The 22,242-nt window shown below is 45.9% G+C and overlaps 1 protein-coding gene across 1 annotated transcript in view; it reads left to right on the plus strand.

Annotated features, from left to right (window-relative positions):
* Nucleotides 1-22,242, plus strand: part of WDFY2 (WD repeat and FYVE domain containing 2) — a 192,537-nt gene that overhangs the window by 149,505 nt on the left and 20,790 nt on the right. Inside the window, exons 6-7 of the mRNA XM_005908956.3 lie at nt 4-116; nt 11,950-12,076. Coding sequence (XP_005909018.2) covers nt 4-116; nt 11,950-12,076 — 240 coding nt within the window. The remainder of the gene's footprint in view (nt 1-3; nt 117-11,949; nt 12,077-22,242) is intronic.

Here is a 22,242-nt window from a genome sequence, read left to right on the forward strand (position 1 = left end):
TAGATTTGATGTTGAAACCCGGCACGTGTTCATTGGTGACCAGTCAGGCCAAGTAACCATCCTCAAACTGGAGCAAGAAAACTGCACCCTGGTCACAACATTCAGAGGACACACAGGTGGGACTGAAAGCCGACCCTCCAAGTGCTGCTCTCACACCGACTGTCCCCTGCCGCGTGTTCTGATATTCACATGATGTGCTGTGAAAGTGACGAGGTACACTCTGGGCCTGTGTGATGGTAACACGGGATAGATGTAACTGATTGCAGCATGATTCAGTATGATGGAGGGTCAGAAATGTTCTCCATCGGTTCAAACAAAAGAGCAAACAGTCTGTTTCAGCAGTGGTGGTGATCTGGTTCTTTGTCATGTTATGCTGGAGAAAGCCGTGGTGGGCAGATATTAAATGAGACGTCGTTTGAGGCTGTGTGGCAACTGCACGAACCCTGGAAGGACAGCTCGGTCTGTGCCCTCCTTGGAGCAAGGAGATGGTGGGTGGGACAGACTTCTACTTCGAAGACAAGTGAAATGAAAAATAGATTTCTCACTGGTAGCTAGCCTACATAAAAAAGGAACAGGTTCCTCTTTAATTTTCCTTACTCTGGAGCTCTTTTCAAGACCCCTTTATGTTACTGGCCTGCTCAAGGTCATTTAAGCAGGGTGATAAACTATACCCACACTTAGCCTTTGAAAGACTTGGGTAAACAGTGATGATTAATTTTTTACTCGTGTTTTTAACATGTGATGTTGACCCTGGAAAATGAATCATTGCCTGTCCGTAGTTCTTAGCAAGCTTTTGTGTCTTCTGCGGTTTACCAGCCCACTGTTCAGTGTAGAACAGAGTTAATATGAGTCTAGATGTCTATAAGAACAAAAGTAGGTGAATGAGGATGTAAAATGGGATAGTACCTAGATCATAAGGGATTTCCTGAAGGCAAAAAGAGGAATGCTGTAAAGAGAAGATTGAATCTAGGGGAAAGATTCATCAAAGATCATCTTAATTATCTGTGCCTTAGGGAGGAAGAACACACAGAAACCTCCCTTGTGGGTAGAACCCAGGTCTCTTCTGATTGGATTTCTCTTTTTAGCCACCTTTACTCTGACCTGACAGGGACCTGAAACTGCCCCGTGTCGGGACTGTTTCCCCGCTGACCTCGGTCTCCTGATCTGTGGCTTCCCTAAGCCCTGTCTCCACCTGCGCTTGCTCTTGTCCTGGGGGAGGAGTCCTGCTTTGGACCCCTCATTCCCCAGCGTCCTTGGGCCCATCTTTCCTTCTGTCCCCCTCGCTTCAGCTGTGCATTCCCCAGCATTCTCAGTTTGGGGCTCCTTGACCCCCCTCCTTGGTAAATTTAACCTGGGATTCAGACTCGTGCACTCGTCTCCTCGTGCAGTCAGCTGCGGGGTCTGCCGGGGGTCACGGCCGGAGCCTCTGCCGACCGTTACCAGAGCCATCCCTCCAGCCCAGACCCAGGGGCTGCCTCACAGAACCCGGCTCCATACGCAGGACACCCCTCCTCTCATTCCCTCGGCAGCTTTTTTAGACCTTCCCCACTCTCCCCAGACCTCGCTCAAAGAAAAACAAAGGTTATCAGAAGCTTTCTTAAAATGTTTGGTTCTTGACCATCCCATCTTCCCTCCACAGTAAGCCAACTTCTCCTCCTCTGCCTCCTCATCTCTTGCCCTCCTGCCTCGTGCTGTCCTCGGCCCCAGGCTCTTCTTTCTCAGGGTCTCCACGCTGCAGGTTAATCCTTCGGTCTCCCTTTTGACCAACTCTTTGCAAGTTACTAACATCGAAACTTTTTTTTGCTTCTGGGGGAAAAAAAAACTAACAAAACCCCTCTGATCTCATCTTAACAGCAGTGCTGCTTTTTTATTTTTTTAAGTTGCAGTGAAATGTGCACAACCTAAAATTGACCATTTTGACCATTAACCTTTTTTTTACCTTTTTTAGGGGGGTGGGGAGGGGTTGTGCCATGCAGCACACAGTTCCCCGACCAGGAGAATCACTGGGAAGTCCCCACTTTGACCATTTTTAAGTGTGCAGTTCAGTGACAGTAAGTACCTTCACACTGTTGTGCAACCACCACCACCCAGAACATTCTTTATCTCGTAAAACAGAAACTGTGCCCTTGAGACACCAACTCACTCCCTGCCCCAGCCCCTCCCCCCAGGCCCTGGCAACCACCATCCTGCTGTCTGTCTGTCTGCATTTAGTGACTCTAGGCACCGCACATGAGGCGAAGCCTACAGATTGGTTGTTTTGTGACTGGTCTGTTTCACTTAGCATAGTACCTTCATGTTGGCACGGATTCTTAAAAGACTATCATTTTCCCCGCTGCTTCACTTTCTTCCCTCCCACTGGCTTTCCTGCCACCTGCAGTTTGGCTCGTTCCGTCACTCCGGTCACACTGCTGTCCCCGAGGTGGCCAGTGGCCATGCTTTAAACTCTGTCCTACTTAACCTCTCGGTAGCGTTTGACATTGTGGCCATTCCTTCCTGCTGCGACTGCCCTCGTTTGGCTTCTGAAACACATTCCGTCTCCGTTTGAAGCCTCTGAGGGCACTCGCTCCTCTCCTTTGGGGTTGTACTGGGGGATTCTGCCGGGACCTCCTGGGCTCTCCCTGGTTGACCTTGGCCACCACTCCCAGTCACAGAACAAAAAGGGATAGTCATCGTTCTCAAATTCCTCTCTACCCAGTGAGTGAGGCTGAAGCTAAACAGTGATTATAGTGCCTGGTGGCAGAGTTGGGGGAGCCACACCATGCTTGTCCATGAATATGGAGCGGGCACCTCGCTGGCACAGGAGTGGGAGTTGGTCAGGGAAGTCTCCCCAGGGGAGATGTGCCTTGGACCTAAGAGCTTAGGGGAGGAGTGAGAGTTGAGTTCATGAAAGAGAAGGAAGGAGAACAGTGCAGGCAGAGCAAACCAGCAGAGTCCAAGGCCTGGGGATCTGCAAAAGCCTGGTTCTCTTGGGAACTCCTACTAACTCTTTGGCTGGAACACAGAGTGTTGATGGTCGGGGGAGGGAGAGGGGAGAAGGAAGCCAGAAAGGAAATGAGAATCAGTTCAGATCACTGAGAGGATTATCCTGACATCAGGGAGAAATGGTTTTAAGTGAAGAAGTTAACCTGGTCGGATGTTTTTTTTGTATACTAATTTAAATAACATTATTCATAGTGTCCATAAAGTGAAACAACTCATGTGTTCATCAACTGATAAATGGAGAAATAGAACATAATATATCCATACAAGGGACTATTACTCAACAATACGAAGAAATTGTTGATATGTGCAATAATATGGGTAAACCTTGAAAGCATTCTGATAAGCCCAGAAGCTTCACCCCAAAGCAGTAGCTTCATTTTGCCTCTCCCCATTCCCCATGCAAAGAAAACCGTTCCTTTGTTTTTTGCCTACTCTGGAATTTTCATATAACCTGATTGGATGTTAAAAGATTGCTCTGGCTATAGAGAGTGATATGATGGAAAAGCCGGTAGGAAACTTTCCTTCACAGTGTGGCCGCAATGATGGGAGAGCAGGGAGTTGATGGACCCAAGGTAAAGTTTTAGGCAGTTAGCTCAGCAGGTATGGTGATGAACTGGAGAGTTCCCAGACTTGGTTTCGGCAAAGGTGGCTTTCAGCCCAAACTTCTGACTCTTTAATAGTTAGACGTTGTCCAGAGCACTGATCTGAGGGCTCAGAGTTCAGTATTGCTGCCTCCAGGTCAGAAAAGAGGCAAGCAGCTGCCTCTATTTGTGAGATGAGCCAGGGGGTGGTCCGAGGGTTTGTTTCATGTCTTCCAAGTTGACTTCCCTGGTGGCTCCGACAGTAAAAGCGTCTGCTTACAATGCGGGAGACCCAGGTTTGATCCCTGGGTCGGGAAGATTCCCTGGAGAAGGAAATGGCAACCCACTCCAGTACTCTTGCCTGGAAAATCCCATGGACAGAGGAGCCTGGTAGGCTACAGTCCATGGAGTCGCAAAGAGTCAGACACAACTGAGCAACTTCACTTTCACTTTTCTTTCTTCCAAGTTAGTTCCATGGGCTTTCCGGGTAGCACCAGTGATTAAGAACCTACCTGCCAATGCAAGAGATGTAAAAGACGTGGGTTGGATCCTTGGGTCAGGAAGATCCCCTGAAATAGGAAATGACAACCCACTCCAGTATTCTTGCCTGAAGAATCTCATGGGCACAGGAGCCTGGCAGACTATAGTCCATGGATTCGCAGAGTCGGACACAACTGAGAACCTTGATATTGTATCTTATCTTTCTGAAAGAGGGCAAAATATTTTCACGTGATTTCACCAGGAAGTATCTTAGAGGAAGAGAGGACATGGCCCAGAAAGGTCATTATCTAACCCAAAGGCAAATAAATTTAGCAGGTCACATTTCTTGTTGTTGTTTACTCACTAAGTCATGTGCGGCTCTTTTCAACCCACTGGACGGTAGCCTGCCAGGCTTCTCTGTCCATAGGATTTCCCAGGCAAGAATACTGGAGTGCATTGCCATTTCCTTCTCCAGGGGGTCTTCCCGACCCAGGGATCAAACCCATGCCTGCTGTATTGGCAGTCAGGTTCTTTACCGCTGAGCCACCAGGGAAACCCCGATCACATATCTAACTTATCATTATTCCTAGACAGTAGTACCTACCCAGTCTCTATCTCCCGTCTGGCTACAGCACTGCTGATTCATTTATAGGTAGTATCAGGGTGTCTGAGAGATTCCATGATGATTCGAGCATTGTGAAGCTCTTCCTATGTAGTAAGTCCATCTGGGCCTTGGGAGGTCCCAAACTCAGCCAGACACAATTGTGGACAAAGGGTCTATGAATGGAGAATTAGCTTAATCACCTCATTCCTTTACCCCCCAAAGACTTTAAGATGAGCCCAGATTCATTAAAGGCTGGTCTTTGGGATCTAATCAGTACAGATTCAAACTCAGAAGCAGATAAGTTCTTCAAATATGTGTACGGAGTCACAGCCATTCATCCATCACTCTCTGTCACAGTGCAGAAAGTCATAAAAAAATGTGAGTTAGTGATGGAATCTGCCTAATAGCCGTACCCGAAGGCCAAAACATGGCATTTACTAACCCATGGGGATTTAGTAAACTGACTTTATATTCTTACGCTCCCTCTGCTGGTTTTATTTCTGGAACTAAATGCCAACTATCATAGTTCTTTGATATTTCTGCAGAAATTAGAATATATTTCTACCAGGAAGTCATATACTGATTTGAACAAAGGGAAAAAAATCAGATTTTGACCATTGAAAATTAATAGTATCCATAAAATCTTTTTTTTTTCTTCTAAGAAATTTTTTGGTTAGTATGAACATATTGGAAACAGGAGGGCTTGAATGTGAACCTGCCAAAGTATACTACTTAATGGAAAATGAAATACAGACTTGTTCACTGACTGTTAGAAGTCTTGAAAGTAAAGTTTAGCTAAACAAAAATAAAACAAGAGCAGGCAAAGTTCAGTGCAAATGTGCACGTTCATATCATTAATTTGCAAGTTTAATTTTCGTTTGCAATGGAGGCTTTCACACCCAATAGACATGGATTTTCATCGAGAGTCAGTCAAGTCCTAGGGTCTCCATGTGACAAGGGCTGCCACACATTGGTGAATAAACTCAGCCTAGTGCTTGCTCTGTTCAACTCCCGCTCATGCAGTATGAGCCATTCAACCAATAATTGGAAATATGATGTGTGTAGCAAATGTTCTGAAGCCCCAGTGCTGCACATCGGCTGCTTTAGGGGCAGATAACAAGAAAGTTTCTTCTCATCCACAGAGTTAAAGGAAGGTTTCTAAGAAAAGTGGTGTTTAAACAACACTGTAAGGAGACTGATAGCTCAGTTGGTAAAGAATCTGCCTGCAATGCAAGAGACCCTGGTTCGATTCCTGGGTCAGGAAGATCCACTGGAGAAGGGATAGGCTACCCACTCCAGTATTCTTGAGCTTCCCTTGTGGTTCAGCTGATAAAGAATCCGCCTGCAATGCAGGAGACCTGGGTTCGACCCCTGGGTTGGAAAGATCTCCTGAAGAAGGGAACGGCTACCCACTCTAGTATTCTGGCCTGGAGAATTCCATGGACTGTATAGTCCATGGGGTCGCAAAGCGTCAGACACAACTGAGCGACTTTCACTTCACTAAGGAGACTGGGTGGCGGGAACATTCCAGACCCCAGATGTATGAAGCCAGTTTGAAGCCCACAGTGGGTAAGTGTGAATGGAGCCCATTGGCCCCTGTGGAGAGCCGGGCATGAGGGATACAGGCCAACCTTCTAGGCAATGTGACATCTTTCTCAGGCAGTGGGAAAACAGCGGTGGAGCTGAGGCAGGGTGGTGACGTGGTTTCCATGGTAACAGATCCTGTGGTAGCAGCCGGTGGGGGATTGAGTGGGGAGAGTGTATAGAAGGAAAGCTACTGTTGGAGTGCATGGATAGGGAGACTCCTGTCTCAACCGGAAGGACAGCATTGGGCGTGGAGCTAAGAGCAGGCATTTGAGGTCTGTCTAGGAGAGAGGGGTCAGCAGTGCTTGATGATTGATTCAGGGAGGTGTGGCTTCCATGTTTCTGTCTGAAACATTCGGTGGCCAGTGGTGCCATTTCCGGAAAACGGGAACGTTGGCGGTGACAGCAGGTTCAGGAGGGAATATCATGGTGCTTTAACCCGAACGTGACCAAGCAGCACGCTGAGGAGGTGGCAGGGGGTCAGCTGGAGGTCCCCTTGTGGATCTCAGGACGAGGTACAGCCTAGAGACTAGAGCAGGTCTACCTTTCCAGAAACACCCACCCCTGCAACCTGGAGGGAAGAGCAGTAACCGAAGGGTCCGTACTTTATTCAAGGACTCCCTTGGATGGCTCTCCTGCAGCCTTGCTTCACCCACGCAGCCTCACTGAGCAGGTGTGATTGGGACCCTCGTGGTGAGGTACCTGGTCATACTGGTAGACACACACCCGGCACTTGCGGGCCCTGACTTGTGACCCTCCACTTCGCCTGTAGCTTTTGAAAGATATATTGTCAGCCTCCAAAAATTAGTTCCCTAAGCATTTGGTACCATGTATTTAATTCCTAAGTGTTTATACTCTGATCTGGTGCCATGGTTGGGAATTTCTTCTCACTAAATCAGAATGGTGAATAGAGTTTTATGTATAAAAGTGTTCATCTTAGCAAAATTTATAATAGTGAAGAGTTGAAAAATCTAACAGTGAGTGAAATAAGGTGCATCCACATGCTGGAATATTATGCAGATTTACGGGAATGCCCTGTTAGTCCAGGGGCTAAGACTTCGAGCTTCTGATGCAGGGGACCCAGGTTCGATCCCTGGTCAGGGAGCTAGATCCCACATGCCACAACTAAGACCCGGCACAGCCAAATAAGTAAAAAGACACTTGTTTCACCATTAAAAAAAAAAATTCCATTTATGAGAGTATATACTAGTATAGACAAAACCTTGGCTTTTAAGAGTGAATTCATGTATGTTCAGTTACTCACGTTAGTCACGCTGTGGAGAGCCAAGGCGGGGAGAAGCATATAATAAAACACTGGGTGGGATGGACAGAAATCTGGAGTGAAGTACAATCACATGGAATAAATGATTTTTTTCAATTAAAATATCAGAAACTCCGGAAACCCACAACCACTGCAGTTTTGGATCTCATTCTTCATCTTAGTTATAGGTCACGAAGGATGAGGAGAAGGGTCTGGGTGTGGATGGAGTGGGAGGTGTGCGTGTCTGCACTGCTCGGAAAGGTGGACTTGCTGAGGGTGGGTCACTCTCCCTGCTGCCAGAGGTGTCAGGCGGAAAGCCCTGCTGCTTATCCGGAGGTCTGTCTGCTGATAGAGGCAGTGGTCTTCTCAGAAGGAAGCTCCCACCCCAAGGTGCTCCTGAAGCTTCTGTCCTGAGGGTTCATTGCTCTCATGTCCTGTCCTCCCAGGCTCTGCCACTTACTTAATGGGCCAAGTGAGTAAACATTCACTGACCCTGTGTGCTACACTTGGTCGCTCAGTCGTGCCCGACTCTTTGTGACCCTTTGGTCTGCAGCCCACCAGGCTCCTCTGTCCATGGGATTTCTCAGGCAAGAATACTGGAGCTGGTTGCCATTTCCTCCTCCAGGGGATCTTCCCAACCCTGGGATCGAACCCAGGTCTCATATGTCTCCTGAGTTGCAGGTGGATTCTTTACCCACTGAGCCACGCGCTGTGCTTGAAGACAAAGCTATAGGAGCGAAGTCTGCAGTGGGGACAGATTTGTAATCCAGCAGTTTGATCCAGTGCGTGATGACGGCAACAGAGCATGTGATGTGTCTCACCTAGATAGGAGTGTTGGGGGAAAGGCTTCCTGCAGGAGAGGGCCTTTGAGCTGCTCCTTGAAGAGGGTGGTAAAAGGTAGGACCTCTGCACTCCAGGCAGAGGGAGTAACCACGTCTTGTGAGAGAATGGCTCCACCAAACACCCTGTGTGTACATATTTCATCCTCAGAACTAACATTGTACATTTATGTTGGCGTAAAGTGTCTTGGGCTTCCCTGGCGGCGCAGATGGTAAAGAATCCGCCTGCAATGCAGGAAACCTGGGTTGGATCCCTGGGTTGGGAAGATCCCCTGGAGGAGGGCATGGCAACCCACTCCAGTATTCTTGCCTGGAGAATCCCATGGATAGAGGAGCCTGGAGTGCCACAGTCCAAGGAGTTGCAGAGTCAGACATGACTGAGTAAGTCAGCACAGCACAGAGTCTCTTATTTGGTTTGATTATATCCATAGAGCTTAGCACAGTGCCTGCCTTATAGAAGATGCTCAGCGCATGCCTGTTGAACTGATTTGAAGTGAATGCTGTGATTTTTTGATACAACTGATAAGCCAGCCTCCAAAAGAGATCCCGTTATAAGGCTGTTTACATAGAGATGGGATAGGAACACAAAGTGATTTTTATTATATCTCCCCAGTTGCATCCTGTTTCCTGTCTTGCAGCTTCTCCTTCCTTCTTTCCGACTCCTATTAAAGCCTGTGGTGTAACACTCTGAGCCCTGGGAGGGTCTGATGAATATGCTGCAACTTGCTTTAACCTGGTTATCTCTCTTCCTGCCTCCATTATCAAGAACTCCCCTCCCCTGCTCTGACTCCTTACAGCCTGATGTAATGTGGAAAAACTAGAGACTGATCTTATTTCTGAAATGTAGTTGATCTCATGATGGCTGCTGAGATAGCATGGGGACGTGGTGGTCCCCGCTTCGGGCAGACTCCACGAAGGACGCCGTCGCCGCGATGGCCCAGATGAGGCCTCCTGCGCTGTCATCACAGCACGTGTTGATGGCGTGTTTCCCGTGTCCCGGGCACTGTTCATTCTAGGCGCTTCTATATGTTCACTGGGCTCTCGCAGGAGCAGACGAGCGCACGTGCTTCTACTCTGCCATCTTGAACCAATAACTCATTGAATCTTAACAAAAGTATTATCATCCCTCTTTTATGGATGAAGCTTCTGAGGCTCAAGAGTATTAAAACAACATCCCCGAGGTGCTGTTATTTGAATCTAGAATCTGGTTCCAGAGCCTTGGCACTTCTGATACTGGAAACAAACTTCAGTTTCTTCACCATCAACCATTCTTGTCCCACAGTCACCAGCAAAGAAGGCCCAAGGGCCTGCTTCTCATAGCACGGTGCTGGTCGGTGTTGGGGTGTACTGGTTAGGGGGAGCTAATGCTATCTATCACTTGGCACATAGAAAGCCCTATTTAAGTATTTCCATGTTTATTTGGACAGAACACACACAGCCCGGCCAATGACGTCTTTAATTAAATAAGCCAAGTAGATTTCTTGCTCATGTGACAGTCCAGCGCAAGCGTTCCCATTCTTTTCTATATGGTGATTCAGGGTCCCAGGCTCCTTCCAGAATTTCTGTGTGCCCCAGGGTCTTGCAGTGCTCTGGGAGAAGTTTAAAGAGAAGGAGGAAAAGGGCCATCTAAACTGCCCAGGCCCGGAATGGATGCGTATGACTTCCACGTACTCTCTGGGTTCCCTTGCTGAGAACTGGTCACTGGTCCCCTAGATGCAAGAGGGGCTGGTACCTGGGTCCCTGCAGGACCACAGATTTCCAGGGAAAGCTGTATGTACAGAAGGGGGGATGTGGATTTCGGAAGACTGTTAGCTGACTCTGCCATGGATATTTAACAAAGTGAGTCACTTGAGTACAGTTGTGTGGGAATAAACATTTTGCACCATGGAATCCATATCCTGAAGTATTACATTCTCGGATACTGAAGGAAGGTTAAAAAGGAGGGTATATAGCATTCGATAACGGGGAGAGAAGGCGAGTTATAAGGAGAAAATATTCAGCTTTCAAAGGCTTAAGCAAGCACAGCTGAGGAGTTCCAAATAAGATTTGTGGATACGAAAAAAAAAAAAAAAAAGATTTCTTTTTCTTTTTTCACCCACGCTGTACGGCATGCGGGATCTTAGTTCCCCCGAGCAGGAATCAAACCTGTGCCCCCTGCAGTGGAAGCTCAGAGTCTTAACCACTGGACGCCAGGGAAGTCCCGAAAAAAGATGTTTGTGTCTTCATTCATCTGCTCCTTCGTTCTTTCAACAGATACCACCAGAGCCTGCCTGCTGCTGGCTCTGTGCTTATTGTGGAGACGGCGGGTGGGGGCGAGGGGCGGGGGGAAGAGCAGGGGAGGGGGGAGGGGAGGGGAGATACAGAGGGTGGTCAGCACAGGTGTGCTGCTGGGAGTGGTGTGTGTTCTTACAGGGATAAGAATACATACAAGTGGCTTGTTGTGCAGGTACCAGAAGAAGCTATTAAGCATAATCTAGATAGTGGGAAAAAATATCTCCTCAGACATTACATGAGAGAAACTTTCCTAAAAGCTTTTAGAGTGCAGTACTTCATTAGAACAGATTGATGATCTAAAGAAGAAAGTGTCAGATTGCAATAAATAAGAAGCAATTGTATGTTCTTTTGAGAATATAATGTTTTTCAATAAAAATGAGTAAAAAAATGAGTCTCACATTCTGAAGTATTCATAAGCTTTGTGCTCATCTTATCCAGAAGAAGTTGCTATTGTTCTTACTAGGCGAGGAGTTTGATTTATGGTGGGAACTGCTGGGGAAAAAGATCTGTTATAATATGTTACAGCCACGCCCCTGGAGCAGTGCTGATAGATGGCCGTCTGTGCTGCACACGACAGTGTGTAGAGCAGCCCTGTGTGCCTGGCCCGGTCGCCCTTACTGCACACGCGTGCAGCAGGCAGTGTTAAGCAGATATTAGCATCAATATTAGTGGTGGTCATCGTATGACCATCGTCCCCAGTTTACAGAGGAGGAAACTGTCGCTTGAAGATGTAAGTAATCTTCCCAGAACCTATAAGTTTAAATTCCCCAGGAGAGAAAATACATTTTAAATTCTGCCTAGCAACATCTGTATTCAAGAATTTTAAAACAAAAATAGCATGGTAAGAAACCATATTCCAATAAAAATTAATTTTAAAAGGAAAAGAAAAAAATCATTGCACTTTTAAATTAAAGAATGAAAAATCTAATTGAATTTTTTAAAACCCCATTTATTTCTCATCTCCTGTTGGCGGGCTGAGGGGTAGTCAACAGCAGCTTGAAAAAATTTGGTTAATAGTTCCGGACAGTGCAATATTTTCCATGCTTAGAACCATGTCTTTTTTTTTTTGAAGGTCAATTAATTGCCTTTTTCATTTCCCTTTAGTTTTTACAGTGTTTGATTTTTATGGTACATTAAGTTTGGGGGAAAAGATGCACAAAGCGTGGGACTTTTATTCTTGGGGCCAATTTTTTTTTTCTCTTTGGGGACTTAACTTGTTCTTTTCAACAAAAGTGTATTATGTGCCAGGAACTGCCCTAGATCTGAACTCCCTTGCTCTCACAACTTGACGATGAATAGCGTTGTCACTCAGTGCTTCGTGGCCAGCTCTGTCTGTTCTCTCAGGTGGGGTGACTGCTCTCTGCTGGGACCCTGTCCAGCGGGTGTTGTTCTCGGGGAGCTCCGATCACTCTGTCATCATGTGGGACATCGGTGGGAGAAAAGGAACAGCCATCGAGCTCCAAGGACACAAGTAAGGCTGCCGGTGCTTTTTTATCTTATTTTATGCTTTTATTTCTGGCTGTGCTTCTCAGCTCGCAGGATCTGAGTTCCCCAACCAGGGATGGAACCTGCGCCCTCAGCAGTGAAAGCTTGTAGTCCTAACCACTGAACCACCGCCAGGGGATTCCCTGCTGGTGTTTTTACAAAGAACTCTGGGAGAGGACTCCAGGCTGAAAGCTAGAACAGAGGCATGCAAGGCAGTCTCCGTGCCCAGAGCTGAGCGTGGGAGTAACATGGCAGGGACGCAAATGGCCACTTTGATTTATATCTGTACGGAAATATGTTTATTTATACCCTATTTTAGTTCACAGATGATTTGAGAGTGCTTACCAAAAAGCCATAAAATAAAATAATGCCAGTAAAGAAGTAAAAGGCAAAAAGGAGGACCAGGGAGAAGACCATAAGAGTAAATGTTTGAGAGGAAGGGCAAAAAAAGAGCTTCAAAACACAAGCCTCGAAGTCCTACAGAATTTCTGTAATTGAGTTCAAATGTGGCTGCAAGATTACTGGCAGCTGAAGGAGAAAAGGAGCGATCATATCCTCACCTAGTACATTCTGTCCTTCCCCGGACAGTTCCTGAGAACTCGCCTTAATTCATATCAGACTGTTCTTCCTTAAGGGGTGGATATCAGGAGGCCGAGGGGAACGGCAGAGAAAAGCTTAGTGCTGTTCCTGGGAGCAGTTCTCACACTTCGCCTGCTCAAGGAATCACTGAGGAAACTGCGAAGTAGATGCCTTGGCCCCGTCCTCTGAGGTCCTCACTGGTCTGGAGCTGAGGGCGCCGTGTCGTCACAGGCTCCCTGGGCAACTCTCTTGGGGACCCTTGGGCCTCACTGAGTCATCCTGCTTGTGCCACCCACAGTGCCTGGAGGCCAAGCCTGATCCTGTGGCTGGAAAGAATCTTCTATCTGCTTTAGAACTCCAAAGCTAATCCGAATTGTTTTTAACTTTTAAAGTTTCCAGACATATTAAAGATGACTCTAATATCCACTTCCCTGAGCTGGCTGGTTTTAAGTGGCATTAGCTCTGCTTACAGATCTGTCTGGAAACACTAGTTTTAAAAACTTCTCCCTGGGATTTCCCTGGCAGTCCAGTGGTTAAGACGTCACCTTCCAACACCAGGGCTACAGGTTCTATTCCTGGTTGAAGGGATGAGATACTACATGCCTCATGGCCAAAAAGCCAAAGCATAAAAACAGAAGCAGTATTGTAATAAATTCAGTAAGGACTTTAAAAATGGTCCCCAGGAAAAAAAAAAAAAAACTCTTAAAAGCAAACAAACTTCTCCTAAGTAGTTAAATTTATAGTTTGGAGTTATTAAATATGAGCTAATTCAATTTGGGGCTTCTCACATCGTTCAGTGGTAAAGAATCCGCCTACCAATGCCAGGGGCGCAGGTTTGACTACCTAAGCCTGGAAGATCCCCTGGGGTAGGAAATGGCAACCCCCTCCAGTATTCCTGCCTGGAGAATCCCATGGACCGAGGAGCCTGGCAGGCTCCAGTGCATGGGATCACAAAGAGTCAGACACGAACGAGCACACACAGACACAATTCAATTTTGGAGGGCCTATGCACGGACCATTATTTTTTGCGTTAGAGTTCAGTTTTAGAGACATAGCTATTAAGCCCTTCTCTCCCACATGAGAGAACAGATCAGTTGTCTGGGGCTACACCTGGCTTGTGGAGCCACTGGGACCTCAGTATCAGGTCCTTAAAGGAACTGTTCCCTTCTGTTTCTCTCCATGACAAAGGGACACATATAGAGGTCACGTAGAAGGAACTGACGTCATCCATGTAAGTGAAGAAAAAGAAAAGCCAGATACAGCCCTGCCTCACAATGGGTTTAGTCGCGGTGGACTCGGAGACCCCACGGAAGAATACTGGAGAAGGGGCATGCCATGCCCTTCTCGAGGGCGTCTTCCCCACCCAGGGATTGAACCCGAGTCTCCTGCATTGTCAGGCAGGTCCTTTACCTCTGTGCCACCTGGGAAGCCTTGTTTCATAACACACGGTTATTATTTAATCTGCCGAGTAATTCCTGCAACTTGGGCTCCTTCAGAGAAATAAAATACAGGCTTAGAATGAAGATCAGTAATGCTTGTTGGACTCATTCAGATTAGCTCATAATTAGCTTTATTTTTACCCAGTGGTTCATAAAGAGTGCTGGCAGGGCGAGGGTCAGTTCTCACCGCCAGCATCTCTGGGTGCGGCGTGTCCTCAGGCAACACGTGCTGGGAAACCTTCCAGTTGGGTAAGAAAGGAAAAGGCTATCAAGTGGAGATAGAGTCTCTCAGTCCCGGAGTAATGAAACCTAAACGAATAGGTCTTCCAGTTTCTAAGACATACTGGCTTGGACGTTGCGAAAATGAAGCAGACTATCCTTGGAGTCCACCCTGACGTCCATCCTGGAGTCCACCCTGATAGGATATCACACCTTGGTGGGGCGGGCAGGCTGGTGAGATCCAGAGCTGCCAGGCAGAAGTGCCTTGAATAGGAAGGCCTTGACCTGGTGTTTATTTAATTTAAGTTTAGTAATAAGGTGGAGTGTGTGAGGGGCTCCTTGTCACCGGTGGCCTCAGAGGGGTTACCCTGTTGTCGCCGAAGCAGGCGAGATGCGCTTCCTCAGTGTCACTGAGTTCACTCTGTGAGAGCAGGTCTGACACCTGAGCTGGGGGAGGGGAGCACTGGAGCCACAGACAGGAGGAGCATGGGGCTCACAGAGAAGGGCCCAGGACGTGCGGCTGGAAGGACAAGGCCCACGTTTCACAGCATCCGTTCCTTTGCCCTGAAAATTGACCACTGGATTCATGTTCAGTGATTCTTGTATTTGAGTAGCACCTAATTCAAGAAGGAAATGGCAGCCCACTCCAGTGTTCTTGCCTGGAGAATCCCAGGGACGGGGGAGCCTGGTGGGCTGCCGTCTATGGGGTCGCACAGAGTCAGATACGACTGAAGCGACTCAGCAGCAGCACCTAATATTTTGTCAAGGAGTTTTCAAAACACACAGACACCTCAGTTTAATCTTATAGTAACCCTGGGAAAGAGGGAGGTCAGATACCTTTTTTTTTTTTAAATGAGAATATTGAGCTGTGGGCTTCCCAGGTGGTGCTAGTGGTAAAGAACCCGCCTGCCAATGCAGGAGACATGAGACATAGATTTGGTCCCTGGGTTGGGAAGATCCCCTGGAGAAGGGCATGGCAACCCACTCCAGTATTCTTGCCTGGAGAATCCCACGGACAGAGGAGCCTGGCGGGCTACAGTCCATGGGGTCACAAAGAGTCAGACACGACTGAGGTGACTTAGCACACATGCACAAATAGAACTTCCATCCTCAAAGACCCCAAAGCTGGTAGCTTAGGACTCCCAGATCAGTGCAGTGGAGAAAGCTTCTGGAACCTTCTTTGTAGTCTGTGCTAGGCCCTGGCGGGGGGAAGTGGACATTGAATAACACACAGTCCCCACCACGCCCCATGGTGTTTTCTGTCACCATTCTACTTCAGAAGGCAAAGACTTTCTGCTTAGGTCTGAGGCTGCTCCTTGCTCGCCTACAATTCCTCATTTCCCTGCCTTCCCTCAGGATGACCGTTGGCGGCCCGAGTTCCCATTCGTGGACCAAATCCTTGAGTTCGGGCACCGGGGAGAGCAGACGGAACCTGAGGCCCCCTGCCCCTTGTGGTGGGGAGACTCCCTTCCCCTCTTCTAGAGATGTCCAGCTGTGGTGTGGAGGGACAGCTCCCTATGGCTTCCATCCCGGGTTCTGAGCTTTCACACCATCCTTCGGTGGGGAAACGTGACATTTATGTAGTCAGTTTGATTTGATGTGTAAAAAAATCCCATCAAAGCAGAGAGAGCTTTAGCACAAGTAAGTGATTGATGACAGTGAAAATGTCTCCAAGTCCAAGGGAAAAAAGCTAAGAAAGTATATTTCTCTAGCACAGTATTATCTGCATTTGAAGCATTGTGGTACTTGTACTTCCTGGAGCAAGTGAAACATGAATCATGGGCAAGCTCTGTGGAAAGAAGGCAGAGACAAAGTTTTCCACTTTCAGGGACCAGTTACATTTTTTTGAGAATCAGTTACCAGTTAGATGGATATGATCGAAGCATAAACCTGGACATTTATTGTCCCAGGCCCACTTTATCAAATCTGATCAGGAGACTTGGACTTTTTATATTCTTCTATAGTATCTATCATTTCATGACCAGGTTTATGATCACATTTTTTCTTTCAAATAGTGTTTTCTTAGGTCTCTGAGACTTGCTAGCAATTTAATTTAGTGGTAACTTGATTTGAAGCACATATAAGGAACTTGCCTGGTGGTCCAATGATTAAGACTCCATGCTTCCAATGCAAGGGGCCTGGGTTCAGTCTGTGGTCAGGGAACTAAGAGCCCACATGCTTTGAGGCCAAGAAATAAATTTAATAAAGTTCCTTCATAACAGTGGGCCAACACTGGGGGCTAGATCGTGTGTTAAGCAGCTTTTAAAAAATGTGTATGTGTGCTCAGTCATGTCCGACTCTTTGTGACCGCATGGACTGTATCCCGCCAGGCTCCTCTGTCCTCGGGAGTCTCCAGGCAAGAATACTGGAGTGGGCCATTTCCTTCTCCAGGGGATCGTCCCAACCCAGGGATCGAGCCTGCGTCTCTTATGTCTCCTGCATTAGCAGGCAGGTCCTTTTACCAGCTGAGTCACCAGGGATAATAAAATAAAATTAAAAATGAAGCAGAGGCAAAGGTCTGCGTGGTCCCTTGTGGTGGATTTCCCCACCAAGACTGGGATACACAGACTGCCTGAGGCTCTGTCACAGCCACAACCCACGGCACACACGGCCTGTGTCTTTGCATCCTCTTTCCACAATCCCAGCTCAGGGTTTCTCTTTTCCTGCTCTTACCACAAGGAAGACTTTTGTTATCAGCCTTCTCAAACTCTTTTGGTAAAGCAATAGGCAATTCATCAATAAATGTGCACTGGGAGGATTTGTGCTTTTCTCTTGTATTGAAGTCACGAAAGGAAGTAACATTCTCGCCTTCAGCTTCTTCTGGGTTTGGAGGAGGAGATCAAGGATGAATACGTATGAAAGCTTTCTCTCCATGCCCATCTGAGATTTAGAAGCGCTTCTTACTGTCACTGTGGAGAGTTATTAGGGCCGATGGAAAGAGATGTTTTTTCTATTTTTAACTATTTAGCTAAACACGTAATAGATCAAAGTATTAGCAACTAGTGTTCTCATAGGAAAAAAAAAAGTTCTCACAGAGGGTAGAGTTCTCTCCTCTGTAGAGGGTGGTGACTGAGAACTACCTCAGAGTCAGGCCAGGCTGTGTGTGAGGCAGCTCTTCAGCTGCAGGCTCTGTAGGCTTGGACAAGGCACCTCATCTCTCTGACCCTCAGTTTCCTCATCTCTAACATAAGTGTAATATGAACGAAAAGCCCTCAAAGGTTGTCAAAAACCGTAAATAATATAATGCATGTAAAATAATCAGCACAAGATTAAGGGGATATTAGTGACACTTGTTAACATCATTCTCATTAAGAAAAATGATAATAATCCATAAATCAAGCCTCCAGATAAGATGACTGTTTCTCTCTGATTGTGGTGGTGGTGGTTTAGTCGCTAAGTCTTGTCCGACTCTTATGACCCCATGGACTGTAGCCTGCCAGGTTCCTCTGTCCATGGGATTCTCCAGGCAAGAATGCTGGAGTGGATTGCCATTTCCTTCTCCACGGGATCTTTCTGACCCAGGAATCAAACCCAGGTCTCCTGCATTCTTTACCAACTAAGCTATGAGGGAAACCCCCCAATTGTTGCATTTCCAGTGGAAATATTGCCACGTGCGCCTACTCCTTCTTTGCCTGATATGTTCAGCCGATGTTCACTTAGCTCTGTCTACAGACGAGACTTTGTATTGGGCTCTTAGGACCCAGAGGTGACTAAGAAAAACAGACCCTGCCTCTCTTGAGCTGCCCTGGATGTATGAAAACAAGGGAAAGGTGGACAGCTTGCCTTTGCACTAGGAAGTAGGTAGCCTCCTGATCTGGATCTCAGGAGATGAATAGGTTCTCAGAGTTCTTAGGATCAGACAGAACGGCAGGAACTCAGGACAGTGTTTTCAGGTACCTGGAGGCCTCTCAGTGTGACTTGCTCCCCGACCTCCCCTGCTCCTTGGTGGCAGTTGTGCTTTAGGTGATTTAGTCTCTCAGTTGTGTCTGACTCTTTGCGACCCCATGGACTGTATGTAGCCCTCCAGGCTCCTCTGTGCATGGGATTCTCCAGGCAAGAATACTGGAGTGGGTGGCCATTCCCTTCTCCATGGGATCTTCCCAACCCAGGGATCCCGAACCTGAGAGTCCTGCATTGGCAAGCAGGTTGTTTACTGACTGAGCCACCAGGGAAGCCACCCCTCTGGTCCTTGGAGGTTTGGAAAATTCATGAAGGTGGGAGTTTCAAATCTAAGAGCCTGAGATTTCTGGAAGTAGGTGCATAGCTGATTAGATTTCACCAAGTGGGCTGAGACTTTCCATACTTTGGACAGTTTCATTTCTTTGGTATACAGTTAAGCACCACCCCCTACTCTTTGGGGATGGAGGAGGACCTAAGCTGACATTTAGGTAGATGTTAGCCTGTGTCTGAAAATCTGCTCCTATAGAGAATATGAAGGCTTCGCTACCCTTTTCTCTTAAGAAGCATTAGACTCAGGACCAGCTTCAGGGCATGTGACCTCTGCAGTCGCACAAGGCCTCATGCTTAAAATGGCCCCACCCTTGGTTTAATGCTCTGCTGTCATTATCTTGTAATTCTTTTATTTTAACAAAGTGGGGTCTTTATACACTCATAAGAGCATTTGCAGTGCAGTCCACGGAATGCTCATTGATTAAATAATAACCAGTTTTAAGATGCTTTCTAGTATCAGTGCTACCATGATGCCAGATGAAACATGAGTGCAAGAGGAAGGTATCCTTCACTCTTTTATCACCCTGGATCTGTAAACCTGGGAATGTTTCCTCATCTTGTTTTTAACTGCAAGGTGGTTGTATTTTGAATCCTTTAATCAAGAAGCCCCGGAGCAGCTTTATTACAAGGCTTGGGATTCCGCATTCATCATTGTGTTCTTCTGTGTGGGAATATTAACAGGACTGGAGTCCCATAAATTATGTATCTCTTGCTGAATGTTGCTGCCAGCTATGAGTGGCAAAGCAGTTCCTTCTGTAGCTTATTTGGTTTTGCAAGATCATTGATATGTATCAAGGTGCCTTAACAAATGAATTGTAGTTCAGATCACTGGGTGGTTATGAGTCTGTTCAACTAGATGGATTTTCCTTCTTGCCCCTGAATGTCACAATGGCATCAGTCCATCCCCTGAAATGTATGAAGCATTAATCACAACCAGGAGAGATAGAAAATTGACTTTGTTTTTTAGTGAAAGATTTTATATTAGTCATTAATTAGTAAAGGAACTAGTAAGATGTTACAGCCAGTTCAAAGGGAAATTCAAAGAGTAGAAACATGAAGAGGCAATGGAGAGTGCTGAAATGCATTTGTATTTTCACAACTGACTTCTTCCATGGGAGGAGCCGGGCATGGGGATTCATTGCATCTTCACTGGATAAGATTCATTTGCAATACTGTCAATTTCCTACAGTTTACAGAGTTATAAAATAGCACAATTAAAGATAATAACTCTGACTCCCACAGAGGCAGAAAACACAGAAGGATGTGTCAGATTACACTTGATATTCCATTGAAAAAGATACCCAGCAATCTCTTTTTACCCATTTCCAAGTTTTTGATCTGAGAGATCCTCCCCTCTTCTCACCTGTAATCATAATAATAAGATTATTCCTGGTCATAGAAAAACAGCTGGCCTCACAAAGTTTGACCTCATCATTTGCATTGGTGCAGTAAGAGTATTAATTAACCTATAGGCCATCTTAGTTGGCTTTGCAAATATGGAGATGTATGGTATTAAGCAACTATTAAGACCATGAAATTTACAAAAGTTTTTATAAGAAATCTTGGATTGGGCTTTTCAGAGCCTCTGTTATCTGCTATTCCATGGCTAGGTGGGCTGCCGTTTATGGGGTCGCACAGAGTCAGACACGACTGAAGCGACTTAGCAGCAGCAGCAGGAAGACAAGCCCAAGAAAATCATCAGTGTTCACCTATAATACTTATAACTTTGGTTGAATTCTTTGAGATTTTCAACATTTGCTAGTTTCTTGGCCTGGTAGCTTTCTTAACACCTGTAATGCCAGGACCCTGCAAACCAGGTACAGGACCAGTTTTCCTTTCGGGAAGCAGGACCACTTCCCAAGGCATTGGCCCCCTTAGTTGCTAAAGAGGCTACTCATAACTGTAGGTAAGGGCTTGGTTGCCCAGTGATATCCTGTGGATAGATTCTAATTAAACCTGTAAAATATTGCCATGAAAATCAAGGTGACAAAGTAACAGTTTCTGAATTCTGGGGGGTTTCTGAGAATTGGATATTATTCTTAAATGTTTAGATTTAGCTTACCAAAGCAGACTTTACTAAACTGTAGGTTCAGTTCAGTTCAGTTCAGTCGCTCAGTTGTGTCCGACTCTTTGCAACCCCATGAATTGCAGCACGCCAGGCCTCCCTGTCCATCACCATCTCCCGGAGTTCACTCAGACTCACGTCCATCAAGTCAGTGATGCCATCCAGCCATCTCATCCTCTGTCGTCCCCCTTTTCCTCCTGCCCCAATCCCTCCCAGCATCAGAGTCTTTTCCAATGAGTCAACTCTTCTCATGAGGTGGCCAAAGTACTGGAGTTTCAGCTTTAGCATCATTCCTTCCAAAGAACACCCAGGGCTGATCTTCTAGGTTAGAGACAGCCTAAAAAGTAAGAGAAAAGGCATCCTCATAGATCAAAAAAGTAGAATGTTAAAACAATAGCAACAGTATTCTAGACAAATAACGCCAGTAAAATTTCCCTCTTCAGTTCATTTGGTCCTGTGTTGTTAATTCTTGTTCTGCTGGATGTTGGTTTAGCAGTCTGCATTTGTAAATCCATTTACATCCAGACTAAAAAGAGTCCTGAAATCCAAGGAAATCCTGACTCAATCCATATCCCAGGGCATTTGTAAAGCCATCTACTTCCAGACTAAAAAAAGTCCTGAAATCCAAGGAAATCCTGACTCAGTCCACTATCCCAGTTTACAGACTGTTATGTCAGTCTAGTATTCTTTGCCTAAAGAATCTTTAAAATGCCAGTATTTAAAAGTACCTGGTGCATAGAATTGTTTTCCTCAAAATTCTGAGATTGTCCCTTCTGGCCTGTAGCTTGTGACAAAGCCTTCAGGCAAGCATCAAAATAATACAAATTTACCTGTAGATTATAGAAACTTAATGGATATTTTTTTACTGTGATAATATCAGAATTGAGAAGAGTGAAATTCTCTACTGATACTCCCTACATAACTATTTCCTGAGCAATTGATCAGTGTTTTCCCTGAAGGTAAAAGCATATTATGGACAGTGGAAGCATTGATAAAGCTCTAGGGTCTTGGCATGTAATATACAATCTCAGAAATATATTAATAATCTTTTAGCCATACTGACTTAACCTAGGGAAGACTAAGCATCTTCTCTAATCTGACAGCTCTTCCTATGCAACTCTTAGAATAGTAACACAGTAAACAAATTGATTTTTTTTTTTAATACCATCTCTATTTTTATGAGGCAAAGGAAACAGATGTGTAATTTTCCAGAACCCCGCTTGGAAATCTCAAAGATAGTTTTAGGTGTAAAAAATATCCTAAACAATTTTTTCCCCAAAAAATATAGGGCTCAACCTGGGAAGGCAAAACCAAAATTATTGTCAAAGGATACTTATCTTTAGATACTTAAGATAGGAGCACAGGTGCCTAAAAAAAACAATACTTGGCTATCTATATAATCAGAGTAACAAGAAGACTTGGGAAATAAATACAGAAAGCAGTACAGTCTTAAAGAATGTAGCTCTTTTTCAAAAGAGGGCCCTTGTTCTTCTTTTCATTCCTTAAATAATCAAGAACTTTTCAAATCAGCATAAAGCTGTGAAAAGGATTTTGGTGAGACAAAATCTCTGCTAGCTAGGCAGATTCTATAGAAGGTAAGGAATATCCTTTTGCATTGTA

Source organism: Bos mutus, chromosome 12 (genome assembly GCF_027580195.1).
Source record: "Bos mutus isolate GX-2022 chromosome 12, NWIPB_WYAK_1.1, whole genome shotgun sequence".
In the NCBI taxonomy this organism is placed as follows: Eukaryota; Metazoa; Chordata; class Mammalia; order Artiodactyla; family Bovidae; genus Bos; species Bos mutus.